This window comes from Chiloscyllium plagiosum, unplaced genomic scaffold (genome assembly GCF_037043375.1).
Source record: "Chiloscyllium plagiosum isolate Xiang-an unplaced genomic scaffold, Cpla_swu_hap1 HiC_scaffold_3, whole genome shotgun sequence".
NCBI classification, from domain to species: Eukaryota; Metazoa; Chordata; class Chondrichthyes; order Orectolobiformes; family Hemiscylliidae; genus Chiloscyllium; species Chiloscyllium plagiosum.
In genome coordinates this window covers 155,710,459-155,728,542 of record NW_028270141.1, presented here as the reverse complement: position 1 = coordinate 155,728,542, position 18,084 = coordinate 155,710,459, and the positions used below count along the sequence as shown (strand labels likewise).

Below are 18,084 nucleotides of genomic sequence, written 5' to 3'. Positions count from 1 at the left end.
AACACAGTAACCCAGTGCTGGTTTATGGGGGGTTACTGTGTACAGTGTGTCGATATGTCAGGAACACAGTAACCCAGTGCTGGTTTATGGGGGGTTACTGTGTACAGTGTGTCGATATGTCAGGAACACAGTAATCCAGTGCTGATTTATGGGGAGTTACTGTGTACAGTGTGTCGATATGTCAGGAACACAGTAATCCAGTGCTGATTTATGGGGTGTTACTGTGTGCAGTGTGTCGATATATCAGGAACACAGTAATCCAGTGCTGATTTATGGGGTGTTACTGTGTACAGTGTGTCGATATATCAGGAACACAGTAATCCAGTGCTTGTATATGGGGTGTTGCTGTGTACGTTGTGTTGATGTATCAGGAACACAGTAATCCAGTGCTGATTTATAGGGGGTTACTGTGTACAGTGTGTCGATATGTCAGGAACAGTGTAATCCAGTGCTGATCTTTAGGGTGTTACTGTGTGCAGTGTGTCGATATATCAGGAACACAGTAATCCAGTGCTGATTTATGGGGTGTTACTGTGTACAGTGTGTCGATATATCAGGGACACAGTAATCCAGTGCTGATTTATGGGGAGTTACTGTGTGCAGTGTGTCGATATGTCAGGAACACAGTAATCCAGTGCTGGTTTATGGGGGGTTACTGTGCACAGTGTGTCGATATGTCAGGGACACAGTAATCCAGTGCTGATTTATGGGGTGTTACTGTGTACAGTGTGTCGATATATCAGGAACAGTGTAATCCAGTGCTGATTTATGGGGGGTTACTGTGTGCAGTGTGTCGATATATCAGGAACATTGTAATCCAGTGCTGATTTATGGGGGGTTACTGTGTACAGTGTGTCGATATATCAGGAACAGTGTAATCCAGTGCTGATTTATGGGGGGTTACTGTGTGCAGTGTGTCGATATATCAGGAACACAGTAATCCAGTGCTGATTTATGGGGGGTTACTGTGTACAGTGTGTCGATATATCAGGAACAGTGTAATCCAGTGCTGATTTATGGGGGGTTACTGTGTGCAGTGTGTCGATATATCAGGAACACAGTAATCCAGTGCTGATTTATGGGGGGTTACTGTGTACAGTGTGTCGATATGTCAGGAACAGAGTAATCCAGTGCTGATTTATGGGATGTTACTGTGTACAGTGTGTCGATATATCAGGAACACAATTACCCAGTGCTGGTTTATGGGGTGTTACTGTGTACAGTGTGTCGATATATCAGGATCACAGTAATCCAGTGCTGATTTATGGGGGGTTACTGTGTGCAGTGTGTCGATATATCAGGAACACTGTAATCCAGTGCTGATTTATGGGGTGTTACTGTGTGCAGTGTGTCGATATATCAGGAACACAGTAATCCAGTGCTGATTTATGGGGGGTTACTGTGTACAGTGTGTCGATATGTCAGGAACAGTGTAATCCAGTGCTGATCTTTAAGGTGTTACTGTGTACAGTGTGTCGATATATCAGGAACACTGTAATCCAGTGCTGATTTATGGGGGGTTACTGTGTGCAGTGTGTCGATATGTCAGGAACACAGAAATCCAGTGCTGATTTATGGGGTGTTACTGTGTGCAGTGTGTCGATATGTCAGGAACACAGTAATCCAGTGCTGATTTATGGGGGGTTACTGTGTACAGTGTGTCGATATGTCAGGAACAGTGTAATCCAGTGCTGATCTTTAGGGTGTTACTGTGTACAGTGTGTCGATATATCAGGAACACTGTAATCCAGTGCTGATTTATGGGGGGTTACTGTGTGCAGTGTGTCGATATGTCAGGAACACAGTAATCCAGTGCTGATTTATGGGCGGTTACTGTGTACAGTGTGTCGATATGTCAGGAACAGTGTAATCCAGTGCTGCTCTTTGGGGTGTTACTGTGTACAGTGTGTCGATATGTCAGGAACACAGTAATCCAGTGCTGATTTATGGGGTGTTACTGTGTGCAGTGTGTCGATATATCAGGAACACAGTAATCCAGTGCTGATTTATGGGGTGTTACTGTGTACAGTGTGTCGATATATCAGGAACACAGTAATCCAGTGCTGATTTATGGGGTGTTACTGTGTGCAGTGTGTCGATATGTCAGGAACACAGTAATCCAGTGCTGATTTATGGGGTGTTACTGTGCACAGTGTGTCGATATATCAGGAACACAGTAATCCAGTGCTGGTTTATGGGGGGTTACTGTGTACAGTGTGTCGATATATCAGGAACACTGTAATCCAGTGCTGATCTTTAGGGTGTTACTGTGTACAGTGTGTCGATATATCAGGAACACTGTAATCCAGTGCTGATTTATGGGGGGTTACTGTGTGCAGTGTGTCGATATGTCAGGAACACTGTAATCCAGTGCTGATTTATGGGGGGTTACTATGTACAGTGTGTCGATATGTCAGGAACACAGTAGTCCAGTGCTGGTTTATGGGGAGTTACTGTGTGCAGTGTGTCGATATGTCAGGAACAGTGTAATCCAGTGCTGGTTTATGGGGTGTTACTGTGTACAGTGTGTCGATATGTCAGGAACACAGTAACCCAGTGCTGATTTATGGGGGGTTACTGTGTACAGTGTGTCGATATGTCAGGAACACAGTAATCCAGTGCTGGTTTATGGGGTGTTACTGTGTACAGTGTGTCGATATATCAGGAACACAGTAATCCAGTGCTGATCTTTAGGGTGTTACTGTGTGCAGTGTGTCGATATGTCAGGAACACTGTAATCCAGTGCTGATTTATGGGGTGTTACTTTGTACAGTGTGTCGATATGTCAGGAACACAGTAACCCAGTGCTGATTTATGGGGGGTTACTGTGTACAGTGTGTCGATATGTCAGGAACACAGTAATCCAGTGCTGATTTATGGGGTGTTACTGTGTACAGTGTGTCGATATGTCAGGAACACAGTAATCCAGTGCTGATTTATGGGGTGTTACTGTGTACAGTGTGTCGATATGTCAGGAACAGTGTAATCCAGTGCTGATCTTTAGGGTGTTACTGTGTACAGTGTGTCGATATGTCAGGAACACAGTAATCCAGTGCTGATTTATGGGGGGTTACTGTGTACAGTGTGTCGATATGTCAGGAACACAGTAACCCAGTGCTGATTTATGGGGTGTTACTGTGCACAGTGTGTCGATATATCAGGAACACAGTAATCCAGTGCTGGTTTATAGGGAGTTACTCTGTACAGTGTGTAGATCTATCAGGGACAATGTGATCCAAAGAACAAAGAAAACTTACAGCCCAGGAACAGGCCCTTTGGCCCCTCTGAGCCTGAGTCGATACAAATCTACTGTCTAAACCTGTCAGTCAATTTGTAAGTATCTGTAACCCTCTACTCCCCACCTACTCATGCATCTGTCCAGACACATCTTAAATGAATCTACCGTGCCTGCCTCTACGGCGTCTGCTGGCAACGTGTTCCAGACACCCACTACCCTCTGTGTGAAGTACTTACCGCGTTTATCCCCCTTAAACATTCCACCTCTCACCTTGAAAGCGTGACCTCTGGTTATTGAATCCTTCACCCTGGGAGAAAGCTTGTCTCTATCCACCCTGTCTATACCCTTCATGATTTTGTAAACCTCAATCAGGTCCTCCCTCAAGCTCCTTTTTCTTGTGGAAATAAACCTAACCTGCTCAAGCTCTCTTCATAGCTAGCATCTTCCGTACCAGGCAACATCCTCTTAAACCTTCTCTGCACCCTCTCCTAAGCGTCCACATCTTTTTGGTAATGTGGCGACCAGAACTGTGCACAGTATTCTAAATGCGGCCAAACCAATGTTTTGTACAATTTTAACATGACTTACCAGCTCTTATACTCAAAGCCCTGTCCAATGAAGGCAAGCATACTATATGCCTCCTTGCCCACTCTATCCACCTGTGCAGCAACCTTCAGGGTACACTGGACCTGCACTCCCAGATCTCTCTGCCCAGCAGCTTTTCCCCTGTAACTGGTGTGCGGTATGTGCTGGTTGCTGATGCTGCTGAAGTGGAACTGTCGACGTTGCGTTCTGACCCCATTGTGTGTTGCTTGATCAAAGCCCCGTGGAGCTGCCTTCCTCACTTTAACAGGGTTTCCATTTTTCCAGGTGAAGAAAGCAGAGCTGGAGAGGAAAACGCTAGACTGGGAGATTGTGGAACTAACCAACAGGCTGCTGGATTCTAAAACCGCCATTAACAAGTTGGAGGAGTTAAATGTAAGGCGGGAGGGGAACGGGACCACCCCACACATGGGTTTGGGCTTTAGTCTGGAAAGACAGCTTGGCCCCCCCTGTCAGGGAGTTCACTTCCAAGGGCAACATTGTCACTTGGAACTAAACTCCCAGTCGGTAATTATCGCTCCGGGACAACTCCAGACTGTCATTATCGCTCCGGGACAACTCCCAGACTGTCATTATCACTCCGGGACAACTCCCAGACCTTCATTATTGCTCCGGGATAACTCAGAGAATGGACTGCCTTCCATTCAATTTGCAACTCACTCATTTCCCACCCCCCCCCCCTCGCCCCGCCCGGGTTATCTACCCACTCCACCCTTTCGGAGTAACTCCCCCCTGCCCCCTGCTCAGGGAAAACCCCCTCCCCCCACCCAGTGTAACTTCCCTCCCCCTGCACCCCGCCCAGTGTAAGTGCCTTCCCATTGCCCAGTGTAAGTCCCCTCCCCCTGCCCGGGGTAACTCCTCTCCCCCGCCCCCTACCCAGGGTAACTCCCCTCCCCCTGCCCCCCCGTCCAGTGTAAGTCCCCTCCCCCTGCCCAGGGTAACTCCTCTCCCCCGCCCCCTACCCAGTGTAACTCCCCTCCCCCTGCCCAGGGTAACTCCCCTCTCCCTGCCCCCCGCCCAGTGTAACTCCCCTCCCCCTGCCCCCTGCCCAGTGTAAGTCCCCTTCCCCACCCAGGGTAACTCCACTCCCCCTGTCCCCCGCCCAGTGTAACTCCCCTTCCCCTCCCACCGCCCAGGGTAATTCCCCTCCCTCTTACCTCTGCCCAGGTTAATTCCCCTCCCCCTGCCCCCTGCCCAGTGTAAGTCGCCTTCCCCACCCAGGGTAACTCCACTCCCCCTTCCCCCAGCCCAGTGTAAGTCCCCTCCCCCTGCCCAGGGTAAATCCCCTCCCCCTGCCCTCTGCCCAGGGTAAATCCCCTCCCCCTGCCCTCTGCCCAGGGTAAATCCCCTCCCCCTCCCCCTGCCCAGGGTAACTCCCCTCCCCCAGCCCCCCCGCCCAGGGTAACTCCCCTCCCCCTGTTCCCCCACCCAGTGTAACTCCCCTTCCCCTCCCACCGCCCAGGGTAATTCCCCTCCCTCTTACCTCTGCCCAGGTTAATTCCCCTCCCCCTGCCCCCCGCCTAGGGTAACTCCCCTCCCCCTGCCCCCTGCCCAGGGTAACTCCCCTCCCCCTGCCCCCTGCCCAGAGTAACTCCCCTCCCCCTGCCCCCTGCCCAGGGTAACTCCCCTCCCCCTGCCCCCTGCCCAGTGTAACTCCCCTCCCCCTGCCCCCTGCCCAGGGTAACTCCCCTCCCCTCCCCCTGCCCCCTGCCCAGGGTAACTCCCATCCCCCTGCCCCCTGCCCAGGGTAACTCCCCTCCCCCTGCCCCCTGCCCAGTGTAACTCCCCGCCCCCTGCCCCCTGCCCAGTGTAAGTCCTCTCTCCCTGCCCCCACCCAGTGTAAGTCCCCTCCCCCCACCCAGGGTAACTCCCCTCCCCCTCCCCCCAGCCCAGGGTAGCTCCCCTCCCCCTTCCCCCTGCCCCGTGTAAGTCCCCTCCCCCCGCCCAGGGTAACTCCCCTCCCCCGGCCCCCGCCCAGAGTAACTCCCCTCCCCCGGCCCCCGCCCAGTGTAACTCCCCTCCCCCTGCCCCCCGCCCAGGGTAACTCCCCTCCCCCGGCCCCCGCCCAGTGTAACTCCCCTCCCCCTGCCCCCCGCCTAGGGTAACTCCCCTCCCCCGGCCCCCGCCCAGGGTAACTCCCCTCCCCCGGCCCCCGCCCAGTGTAACTCCCCTCCCCCGGCCCCCGCCCAGTGTAACTCCCCTCCCCCTGCCCCCCGCCTAGGGTAACTCCCCTCCCCCTGCCCCCTGCCCAGTGTAACTCCCCTCCCCCCGCCCAGTGTAACTCCCCTCCCCCGGCCCCCGCCCAGTGTAACTCCCCTCCCCCTGCCCCCCGCCTAGGGTAACTCCCCTCCCCCTGCCCCCTGCCCAGTGTAACTCCCCTCCCCCTGGCCCACGTCCAGTGTAACTCCCCTCCCCCTGCCCCCCGCCCAGGGTAACTCCCCTCCCCCTGCCCCCTGCCCAGTGTAACTCCCCTCCCCCTGGCCCACGTCCAGTGTAACTCCCCTCCCCCTGCCCCCCGCCCAGGGTAACTCCCCTCCCCCTGGCCCCCGCCCAGGGTAACTCCCCTCCCCTGCCCCCCGCCTAGGGTAACTCCCCTCCCCCTGGCCCACGTCCAGTGTAACTCCCCTCCCCCTGCCCCCCGCCTAGGGTAACTCCCCTCCCCCTGCCCCCTGCCCAGTGTAACTCCCCTCCCCCCGCCCAGTGTAACTCCCCTCCCCCGGCCCCCGCCCAGTGTAACTCCCCTCCCCCTGCCCCCCGCCTAGGGTAACTCCCCTCCCCCTGCCCCCTGCCCAGTGTAACTCCCCTCCCCCTGCCCCCTGCCCAGGGTAACTCCCCTCCCCTGCCCCCTGGGGGGTGTGCTGCTGGTTTGGTCTGTGGGTCTCCTGCGTGGTGTGCCTGGTGTTGGGGTGGTGGGATTGCACCATAATGCTCTGCCTGCCCCTTCACCGTGAGCTGGACCGTGTCTGGTGTTTGTTGCCCTGCAGGAGCGTTATCGCCAGGATTGTAACCTCGCGGTGCAGCTGTTAAAGTGCAACAAATCGCATTTCCGAAACCACAAGTTTGCAGAGGTAAGTGTGTGGGTGAGACGGAGAGAAGCTGCTGCCGGGCAGCCGGGAGCGTGCCACTGGTTCAGCCCGAGGTTGGCACACTACCATTACCATCGAGGGGCACAGCTGATGGCACACTGCTGGCCAAGAGCATCACATTGCCAATTAAAACCTTCCTGGCCTTTGTGAACGGGCAGCCACCTTAGAGTTCGCACCCTGACAGCAACAATAGTTCTGGAGAAGGCTTCTCACTGAGCTGGGGGATGAGCTTGTTGAATTGATCGCTGAGCGGGTCCATTTGTCACCGTAGAAGGGCCCATGGTTTGTGTGTGGTAACAAATGGTAGCACAGTGTTACGTTTCCCCCCCCCCCAGTACAGCACGGTGTCGCCCTCCCCCCGTCTGTGAACTCCTGCTCAATCGAGTAGTGTCTGTGGAAGAACAGTGTGTATTTGAACACTGACATTAAAGAGTGTAAAATGAATCTGTCCCCCAGCAGCACACTCCCATCTCTCCTTGAAATCCCGTTGTGCTTCCTTCGGGCCTCATCTGTCAGCCTTATCTGTCAATCTTTTCCCGGGCTGGGTTACTGCCATCAGGATTCACCGTCATGGGTTCCAGCTGAGATTGTTTCAATCTCAGTTTATTAGATATGGAAACTCATAAAAAGAGACAAATTATTTAGTTTTGAATCAGCAAAATGACTCCATATCTGAGGGCTAAAGTGCACAGTGTATTATATAGTGTCATCCCAGTCGGTGTTACCATGTTTGTGCTTTTGTTATCTGCTTCCTGTCTGTGGGAAGTATGTGGAGCTGTCTCCCCCTCCCTGAGACAGTGAATCTGTTTCCTTTGCAGCTTCCCTTCGTCCTGCAGGAGATGGTCAGCAAGCATCTGGAGTCTACCGAACAAGTGGAGTCAGGGCAGGAGCCAAGCTCAGCTCTTGGCTCGTCTGATGTGGTGCCTGCTTCGGTCATTGCCCGGGTTTTGGAGAAACCGGAGCCACTGGTTCTCAACTCTGCCAAGTCCAGCAGTGGCAGTGAGCCCCTGGCAGAAGATGTCTTTGTTCATGTGGATATGAGCTGTGAGGCTAATGGTGTGAAGACTTCCGGGAAAGAGGGGGATCGGCTGGAAACGGCAGGAGAGAAGCCTCCAAACGGCATGTGCAAGCAGCCGATTAGCACCGACAGGGCACCAGCTGTAACAGCCACCTTTGAGAGACTTGACCCATATCCCACTCCACCTCAGAATCTTTTCCCTGGACGTAAAGCTGTCATTGAATTCTCTTCTGATGATAAGGTGAAAATACCAAAGGATAGTCCCTTAGCAAACTGCACGTATGCTACCAGACAGGCCATATCACTCAGGCTGGTCCAGGGAGGGGAGGAGAGGCTAGATCGTTGGAGAAATCCAGCGAGTAGCCCATTGGGTGATAGGAGGAGGGCATGGCAGATAGATAGTGGGCAGTATCACGGTCCAAGTTCAGGCACATCCAGAGGACCAGAAAGTGAGCTTACGTCTGCCCAGTCCAGTCCTTTCAATAGCCCACCTCAAATTTCAAGTTCATTTACCAGCTCAACAAGTTCAGAAGAGGATCTGCTTGCAAATTGGCAGAGGATGTTTGTGGAAAAGGTTGCCCCTTCTCCTGAAAGGCTGATTGCCTACCGAACCTCTTTGAGCAGTGAGATGATCCAGGAGTTTCAGAATAACCTGGCCAGCAAGATGAACGTGTCAGAGAGGCACCGGGCTCATTCTGACGGAGAGGAATCCAGCCACAGCTACAGCTGCACAATAAGTCGTGATTCCAGCCTAGACACAGACAGCACAGATTCCAGAGTGCACAAAGGCAACCTCCTGGATTATGGCAGTGAATTCTCTCCTGAGGAACAGGAGAAACTGCTGCAACCTGGAGGTAGCAATCAAATGAGCCTCCAAGCCAGTCCCTTCCACAAGCAGCTCGAGTACGGGGATACTGTCCCTGCAAGTGGCTCACTGGAAGAGAGAGAGAGATTACTTCATGGCAGCCAGTCCACCGTGCTGGATGAACTGGAAGAGATTGGGAATAGACCATCGGTGGCATCAGCAGGACGGCAACAGAGGAGCCCCAAAAGGATGGGTGTCCATCATTTGTTGCGTAAGGACAGTTTAACAAGGGCCCAGGAGCAGGGCACTCTGCTCGATTAAATACATTCAAATTAACGCCGACAACCTCGATGCAGCTGTCAGCTGCTGCAGTGTTCAGCTGTCAAACAGTTCCAAATTGTTGAGTGGAAATTCACCAAGTATTCCTGAGACATTTTCATAAAGATGGACAAAAATATAGAAATCAGCTACTGCTTTTTAGCTGAACCCGGATTCAAAGACAATACTTCAGTGTTTTCAAAGGAAACCATTTTGTAATTAATTAAATCATCACCAAAAGAAATCCAAATTTCTGAGCAGACCTCCTGCCAAACGATGGTAGTTGAATTACCAGCATGTGGCGTTTGTGTGTGTAGGAGTGTCAGGGTTTGTGTCTGTGTGTGTGGGAGGGTCGGGGTTTGTGTCTGTGTGTGTGGGAGGGTCGGGGTGTGTTTGTGTGTGTGGGAGTGTCGGGGTGTGGGTGTGTCTGTGGGAGTGTCGGGGTGTGTGTGTGTGTGTGAGTGTCGGGATGTGTGTGTCTGTGGGAATGTCGGGGTGTGTGTGTCTGTGGGAGTGTCGGGCTGTGTGTGTGTGTGTGGGAATGTCGGGATGTGTGTGTCTGTGGGAGTGTCGGGGTGTGTGTGTCTGTGGGAGTGTCGGGGTGTGTGTGTGTGGGAGTGTCGGGGTGTGTGTGTGTCTGTGGGAGTGTCGGAGTGTGTGTGTGTCTGTGGGAGTGTCGGGGTGTGTGTGTGGGAGTGTCGGGATGTGTGTGTCTGTGGGAGTGTCGGGATGTGTGTGTCTGTGGGAGTGTCGGGGTGTGTGTGTGGGAGTGTCGGGATGTGTGTGTCTGTGGGAGTGTCGGGGTGTGTGTGTCTGCGGGAATGTCGGGGTGTGTGTGTCTGTGGGAGTGTCGGGGTGTGTGTGTCTGTGGGAGTGTCGGGGTGTGTGTGTGGGAGTGTCGGGGTGTGTGTGTCTGTGGGAGTGTCGGGCTGTGTGTGTCTGCGGGAGTGTCGGGCTGTGTGTGTCTGTGGGAGTGTCGGGGTGTGTGTGTCTGTGGGAGTGTCGGGGTGTGTGTGTCTGTGGGAGTGTCGGGGTGTGTGTGTGGGAGTGTCGGGATGTGTGTGTCTGTGGGAGTGTCGGGATGTGTGTGTCTGTGGGAGTGTCGGGGTGTGTGGGTCTGTGGGAGTGTCGGGGTGTGTGTGTCTGTGGGAGTGTCGGGGTGTGTGTGTGGGAGTGTCGGGGTGTGTGTGTCTGTGAGTGGGAGGGTCGGGGTGTGTGAGTGGGAGTGTCGGGGTGTGTGTGTGGGAATGTCGGGCTGTGTGTGTCTGTGGGAGTGTCGGGGTGTGTGTGTCTGTGGGAGTGTCGGGCTGTGTGTGTGTGTGAGTGGGAGGGTCGGGGTGTGTGAGTGGGAGTGTCGGGGTGTGTCTGTGGGAGTGTCGGGCTGTGTGTGGGAGTGTCGGGGTGTGTCTGCGGGAATGTCGGGCTGTGTGTGTGTCTGTGGGAATGTCGGGCTGTGTGTGTGTCTGTGGGAGTGTCGGGCTGTGTGTGTCTGTGGGAGTGTCGGGGTGTGTCTGCGGGAATGTCGGGCTGTGTGTGTGTCTGTGGGAATGTCGGTGTGTGTGTGTGGGAGTGTCGGGGTGTGTGTGTGTCTGTGGGAGTGTCGGGCTGTGTGTGTGTGTGGGAGTGTCGGGGTGTGTCTGTGGGAATGTCGGGGTGTGTGTGGGAGTGTCGGGGTGTGTCTGCGGGAATGTCGGGGTGTGTGTGTGGGAGTGTCGGGATGTGTGTGTCTGTGGGAGTGTCGGGCTGTGTGTGTGTCTGTGGGAATGTCGGGGGGTGTGTGTCTGTGGGAATGTCGGGCTGTGTGTGGGAGTGTCGGAGTGTGTCTGCGGGAATGTCGGGGTGTGTGTGTGGGAGTGTCGGGATGTGTGTGTCTGTGGGAGTGTCGGGCTGTGTGTGTGTCTGTGGGAATGTCGGGGTGTGTGTGTCTGTGGGAATGTCGGGCTGTGTGTGGGAGTGTCGGAGTGTGTCTGCGGGAATGTCGGGGTGTGTGTGTGGGAGTGTCGGGATGTGTGTGTGTGTGTGAGTGGGAGGGTCGGGGTGTGTGAGTGGGAGTGTCGGGGTGTGTGAGTGGGAGTGTCGGGGTGTGTGTGTCTGTGGGAGTGTCGGGGTGTGTCTGTGGGAGTGTCGGGGTGTGTGTGTGGGAGTGTCGGGGTGTGTGTGTGGGAGTGTCGGGATGTGTGTGTGGGAGTGTCGGGGTGTGTGTGTCTGTGGGAGTGTCGGGCTGTGTGTGTGTGTGGGAGTGTCGGGGTGTGTGTGTCTGTGGGAGTGTCGGGCTGTGTGTGTCTGTGGGAATGTCGGGATGTGTGTGTCTGTGGGAGTGTCGGGCTGTGTGTGTGTGGGAGTGTCGGGGTGTGTGTGTCGGAGTGTCGGGGTGTGTGTGTCTGTGGGAGTGTCGGGGTGTGTGTGTGGGAGTGTCGGGATGTGTGTGTCTGTGGGAGTGTCGGGCTGTGTGTGTGTGGGAGTGTCGGGGTGTGTGTGTCGGAGTGTCGGGGTGTGTGTGTCTGTGGGAGTGTCGGGGTGTGTGTGTGGGAGTGTCGGGATGTGTGTGTCTGTGGGAGTGTCGGGGTGTGTGTGTGGGAGTGTCGGGGTGTGTCTGTGGGAGTGTCGGGCTGTGTGTGTGTGGGAGTGTCGGGGTGTGTGAGTGGGAGTGTCGGGGTGTGTGTGTCTGTGGGAGTGTCGGGGTGTGTGAGTGGGAGTGTCGGGGTGTGTGTGTCTGTGGGAGTGTCGGGATGTGTGTGTGTGGGAGTGTCGGGGTGTGTGAGTGGGAGTGTCGGGGTGTGTGTGTCTGTGGGAGTGTCGGGGTGTGTGTGTGGGAGTGTCGGGATGTGTGTGTCTGTGGGAGTGTCGGGATGTGTGTGTCTGTGGGAGTGTCGGGGTGTGTGTGTGGGAGTGTCGGGATGTGTGTGTGGGAGTGTCGGGCTGTGTGTGGGAGTGTCGGGGTGTGTCTGCGGGAATGTCGGGCTGTGTGTGTGTCTGTGGGAATGTCGGGCTGTGTGTGTGTCTGTGGGAGTGTCGGGCTGTGTGTGTGTGTGAGTGGGAGGGTCGGGGTGTGTCTGTGGGAGTGTCGGGGTGTGTGTGTGTGTGGGAGTGTCGGGGTGTGTCTGTGGGAATGTCGGGGTGTGTGTGGGAGTGTCGGGGTGTGTCTGCGGGAGTGTCGGGCTGTGTGTGGGAGTGTCGGGGTGTGTCTGCGGGAATGTCGGGCTGTGTGTGTGTCTGTGGGAATGTCGGGCTGTGTGTGTGTCTGTGGGAGTGTCGGGCTGTGTGTGTGTGTGGGAGTGTCGGGGTGTGTCTGCGGGAATGTCGGGCTGTGTGTGTGTCTGTGGGAATGTCGGGGTGTGTGTGTGGGAGTGTCGGGGTGTGTGTGTGTCTGTGGGAGTGTCGGGCTGTGTGTGTGTGTGGGAGTGTCGGGGTGTGTCTGTGGGAATGTCGGGGTGTGTGTGGGAGTGTCGGGGTGTGTCTGCGGGAATGTCGGGGTGTGTGTGTGGGAGTGTCGGGATGTGTGTGTCTGTGGGAGTGTCGGGCTGTGTGTGTGTCTGTGGGAATGTCGGGCTGTGTGTGTCTGTGGGAATGTCGGGCTGTGTGTGGGAGTGTCGGAGTGTGTCTGCGGGAATGTCGGGGTGTGTGTGTGGGAGTGTCGGGATGTGTGTGTGTGTGGGAGTGTCGGGGTGTGTGTGTCTGTGGGAATGTCGGAGTGTGTGTGTGTCTGTGGGAATGTCGGGGTGTGTGTGTCTGTGGGAATGTCGGGCTGTGTGTGGGAGTGTCGGGATGTGTGTGGGTGTGGGAGTGTCGGGGTGTGTGCGGGAATGTCGGGCTGTGTGTGTGGGAGTGTCGGGGTATGTGTGTCTGCGGGAATGTCAGGCTGTGTGTGTGGGAGTGTCGGGGTGTGTGTGTCTGTGGGAATGTCGGGCTGTGTGTGTCTGTGGGAGTGTCGGGGTGTGTCTGCGGGAATGTCGGGCTGTGTTTGTGGGAGTGTCGGGGTGTGTCTGCGGGAATGTCGGGGTGTGTGTGTGGGAGTGTCGGGATGTGTGTGTCTGTGGGAGTGTCGGGCTGTGTGTGTGTCTGTGGGAATGTCGGGGTGTGTGTGTCTGTGGGAATGTCGGGCTGTGTGTGGGAGTGTCGGAGTGTGTCTGCGGGAATGTCGGGGTGTGTGTGTGGGAGTGTCGGGATGTGTGTGTGTGTGGGAGTGTCGGGGTGTGTGTGTCTGTGGGAATGTCGGAGTGTGTGTGTGTCTGTGGGAATGTCGGGGTGTGTGTGTCTGTGGGAATGTCGGGCTGTGTGTGGGAGTGTCGGGATGTGTGTGGGTGTGGGAGTGTCGGGGTGTGTGCGGGAATGTCGGGCTGTGTGTGTGGGAGTGTCGGGGTATGTGTGTCTGCGGGAATGTCAGGCTGTGTGTGTGGGAGTGTCGGGGTGTGTGTGTCTGTGGGAATGTCGGGCTGTGTGTGTCTGTGGGAGTGTCGGGGTGTGTCTGCGGGAATGTCGGGCTGTGTTTGTGGGAGTGTCGGGGGGGCTGTGTGGGAGTGTCGGGATGTGTGTGTCTGCGGGAATGTCGGGCTGTGTTGTGTAGGAGTTTCGGGGTGTGTGTGTCTGTGGGAATGTCAGGGTGTGTGTGTCTGTGGGAATGTTGGGCTGTGTGTTTGGGAGTGTTGGGGTGTGTGTGGGTGTGGGAGTGTCGTGTGTCTGCGGGAATGTCGGTGTGTGTGTGTCTGTGGGAATGTCGGGGGGTGTGTGTGTGTCTGCGGGAGTGACGGGGTCTGTCTGTGAGAGTGTCGGGGTGTGTCTGCGGGAATGTCGGGCTGTGTGTGTGGGAGTGTCGGGGTGTGTGTGTCTGTGGGAATGTCGGGGGGGGTGTGTCTGCGGGAGTGTCAGGGTGTGTGTGGGTGTGGCAGTGTCGGGTGTGTCTGTGGAAATGTCGGGCTGTGTGTGTGGGAGTGTTGGGGTGTGTGTGTCTGCGGGTGTGTTGGTGTCTCTCTCTGTCTGCGGGAGTGTCGGGGTGTGTGTGTCTGCGGGAATGTCGGGCTGTGTTTGTGGGAGTGTCGGGGGGTGTGCGTGGGAGTGTCGGGATGTGTGTGTCTGCGGGAATGTCAGGCTGTGTGTGTGGGAGTTTCGGGGTGTGTGTGTCTGTGGGAATGTCAGGGTGTGTGTGTCTGTGGGAATGTCGGGCTGTGTATTTGGGAGTGTTGGGGTGTGTGTGGGTGTGGGAGTGTCATGTGTCTGCAGGAATGTCGGGCTGTGTGTGTGTGAGTGTCGGTGTGTGTGTGTCTGTGGGAATGTCGGGGGGTGTGTGTGTCTGCAGGAGTGTCGGGGTCTGTCTGTGAGAGTGTCGGGGTGTGTCTGCGGGAATGTCGGGCTGTGTGTGTGGGAGTGTCGGGCTGTGTGTGTGGGAGTGTCGGGGTGTGTGTGTCTGTGGGAATGTCGGGGGGCGTGTGTGTCTGCGGGAATGTCGGGATGTGTGTGTGGGAGTGTCGGGGTGTGTGTGTCTGTGGGAGTGTCAGGGTGTGTGTTGGTGTGGCAGTGTTGGGGTGTGTCTGCGGGAATGTCGGGCTGTGTGTGTGGGAGTGTCGGGGTGTGTGTGTCTGTGGGAGTGTCAGGGTGTGTGTTGGTGTGGCAGTGTTGGGGTGTGTCTGCGGGAATGTCGGGCTGTGTGTGTGGGAGTGTCGGGGTGTGTGTGTCTGTGGGAGTGTCGGGGTGGGTGTGTCTGCGGGAATGTCGGGTGTGTGTCTGCGGGAGTGTTGGTGTCTCTGTGTCTGCCTGTCTGGTTGTGTGTGTCTGTGGGAGTGTTGGTGTCTCTCTGTGTCTGCCTGTCTGGTTGTGTGTGTGTCTGTGGGAGTGTTGGTGTCTCTCTGTGTCTGCCTGTCTGGTTGTGTGTCTGTCTGTGGGAGTGTTGGTGTCTCTCTGTGTCTGCCTGTCTGGTTGTGTGTGTGTCTGTGAGCGTGTTGGTGTCTCTCTGTGTCTGCCTGTCTGGTTGTGTGTGTGTCTGTGAGCGTGTTGGTGTCTCTCTGTGTCTGCCTGTCTGGTTGTGTGTCTGTGGGAGTGTTGGTGTCTCTCTGTGTCTGCCTGTCTGGTTGTGTGTGTGTGTGTTTGTTATGCAGTGGAGGGGTCTGTTTCCCTCGCCCTTGCGTGTTGTGAATAGTTGACTTGTTTCGACAGTGACATACTGCCAGTGCTAACTGATGGCTGTCTCTCAGCTGTCCACGTTTGGCCGTCACTCCCATTCTGATGACTTTTCATTGGTTTCCTGTTCAGTTCTCGGATAGTTAGAGGTACCATTGTGGTTTTATTTTCCCCTGTATAAATCCCCGTTGGTTATTGTGATGATGAAATGCCTGATGAAGGAAAGCTATGTTTGTTCACAGATAATAGCTCCTAAGGTTAACCTGATGGGTTATTGAAGTCAGGCTGTTTGGGAGATTCTCCAGTTTATCTTATTGATGCCTTCCGTGTAATCAGCACATGACACTGGAAACCATCCATTTGTTTGAGTTTAATAAATCTGAGGGTGACAGCTCCAAACATGTGGGCAGTCTTACCCCCCTGACCACTTCAGCTCACAGTATTGACACTGGGGCAGTCTCATGTTGGAAGGAGGGAGCAGCTGAGTGTTGGTGGCCAGTGTTAGCCAGGATTAGTGACTCCCTCCCTGGGGTTCCCACTCCGGGATTAGTGACTCCCTCCCTGGGGTTCCCACTCCGGGATTAGTGACTCCCTCCCTGGGGTTCCCACTCCGGGATTAGTGACTCCCTCCCTGGGGTTCCCACTCCGGGATTAGTGACTCCCTCCCTGGGGTTCCCACTCCGGGATTAGTGACTCCCTCCCTGGGGTTCCCACTCCGGGATTAGTGACTCCCTCCCTGGGGTTCCCACTCCGGGATTAGTGACTCCCTCCCATGGAGACCCACAAGTAACTGCCTTATTCCATTGGGAGTTTGTTTTGAGGTGCTTGTTAAGATGATCTTGTTTTTCCAAAGGCATTTCCCCATTAACTCTGTGAAGCGACTGCCTGTACAGGCCAGGTATACGTCCCCTTCCATGTCGTGATTTAATTTGACTTGGTCGGTTGTATTGTTATTTTCAGCTTCTGTTTGTTCCTTTAATGCGTTGTGACATTTTCCTGTCGGAGAGTGTGAATCAAAGTGAGCATTAGGGTTTGTAAATGTATATAAAGTTTCAGGTTTGATTGACATAGTAATAACAAAGATACATGCTGAACTGGAAAACAGCAAATGTTGGAATTCCTTTGGGTTTGTGATGAAAGGTCAGTACCAACCTGAAATATTGATTCGGAATCTCTTGGTAAATGTTCCGGCAGCATCCTTACAGGGGTCACTCTGTCTTGAGTTCAGTGTTTTCCTGAAAAGCTCAGTGCCCTCCCATCATATGTTTGAACTTGAGGAGCTGGTCGCTGTGACATTCGAAGGCAAGAGTTGGCTGTGTTCTCCTGCTGTCAGCAGCTTTATCATTGCCAGCAGGTTCACTTGGAGAATTTGGGAACTTTTCTGATCCACGTTGAATCCTGTTCATGTGCAGTGTTGGTTTTGTTGGTATTCTGTGTCGACTGATTGAAGCGTGGACCTTGTTTATAAAGAGCTATCATAGACAAAATAGGCTGAATGGCCTCTTCTGCCCTGCAAAATTCCCCAGCTGACTGAACCCAGCTCAGAGATCACAATAGGAAGCAGGTAGAGCTGTCTCAAGGTGCATGGTCATATTGAATCCAAACAAGGCGATGGTGTGCTCAGTTCCAGGAGGGTCACCAATGCAACACTATTTAGCAATTCTCAGTAAATAGACACTAATAGAGGCAGTTCTGAAATTAATGTGAATTTCAGTTTATTTAGGAAATATAGACAGGTTTGTAACATGTTAATGAGTACAGTAAAATATTTTCATAGCACAGTTTGTGGAATTTTCAATCTTAATCCCTGAACTTTAATCAGTCCCTGGTTCTTTCTCCATCAGTTGCAGCCCACAGAAGCTTCCTGCCTGAGTTTCCCTGACTCCTTGCTTCAGCAGCACCTACTCTAACTATTCCCCCGGGCTTGCCATGTTCCCAAGCTCTCTGTCAGTAAACCTGGCACTAATCAAGGCTCAAGGCCCAGCAAACAGGCACCTCTACGTTCACCAACCTCTCCTTTGGATGGGATTATCCGAGAGCAGTTAGCTCAGTCACCTCTGAGGGCTTGGCGACTGCTTTCTGTTCCATGATCTCTGGCTCACCAGAGTCTTTGGAAAATGCTAGTTCACAGCTCCATCTGAGGCCTGTCAAAAAGCAGCCATGCTGCCTTGAAGCAAGGCAGCTTATTTTGTCACAAATTGCTGGCAAAGCTCAGCAGGTCTGGCATTATCTGTGCAGAGAAATCTGGATGCTGTCGGACCTGCTGAGCTTTTCCAGCAAGTTTTGTTTTTGTTTCTGATTTGCAGCATCTGCAGTTCCTTCAGTTTGTGTGCAGTTTATTCTGTTATTATCAAAACTATAGCCACTGCCTGCCACCTTTGGCTGGGTCTTCTCAGCATTTTTAAAGCAGCCGGTTTGAAGGCGCCAAGCTGCTTTGGGAGTTTTGTCACCAGTGGGTAGATGTGTCAGATACCTGTCTCTCTGTTTGCTTGTGTTAAAAGCACAATCATTTTCTCAGCTTCTAATGGGCAGCAGTGTCTTTCTGGATGGAGAGTGGAGGAAAGCCTGCTGCTGCTGTGACTGGTTTTCTGGGTCCAGCTGAAATTCTCTTCCCCAGTGTTTGTGAAATCCTTTACTGACTCTTGAGGCCTTTGTGTTCCCCTGATCTGTTACAGCTTTGACTGCCCTGAGTGGAACACAGGACATAACTGAATCCCTAGATTCATGACTACCATGTGTTCAGTGTTGTCTGCATTTGTTCACGTGTCCTTTTCAGGACATTTCGAAGTAATTGGCTCACATGTGACCCATCTGGTCCCAGTGACACAGCGGTTTAGTGATGAATTGTTCAACTGTACCATGTTTGAAGCTTCAGATTTGCTCTGAAGTGTTGTGTCTTTTACGT

General features: G+C 54.2%; 1 protein-coding gene across 5 annotated transcripts in view; it reads left to right on the top strand.

The window, feature by feature from the left end:
* Positions 1-9,466, top strand: part of tjap1 (tight junction associated protein 1 (peripheral)) — an 84,553-nt gene extending 75,087 nt beyond the window's left edge. For 4 of the 5 annotated variants that reach the window (XM_087984477.1, XM_043687366.2, XM_043687365.2 and 1 more), the window contains 3 exons: positions 4,109-4,216; positions 6,826-6,909; positions 7,746-9,466. In XM_087984477.1, coding sequence (XP_087840603.1) covers positions 4,109-4,216; positions 6,826-6,909; positions 7,746-9,071 — 1,518 coding nt within the window. In that variant the 3' untranslated portion in view covers positions 9,072-9,466. The remainder of the gene's footprint in view (positions 1-4,108; positions 4,217-6,825; positions 6,910-7,745) is intronic. The other variant, XM_043687364.2, reaches the window with a different exon arrangement.
* Positions 9,467-18,084: the final 8,618 nt, after the last annotated feature.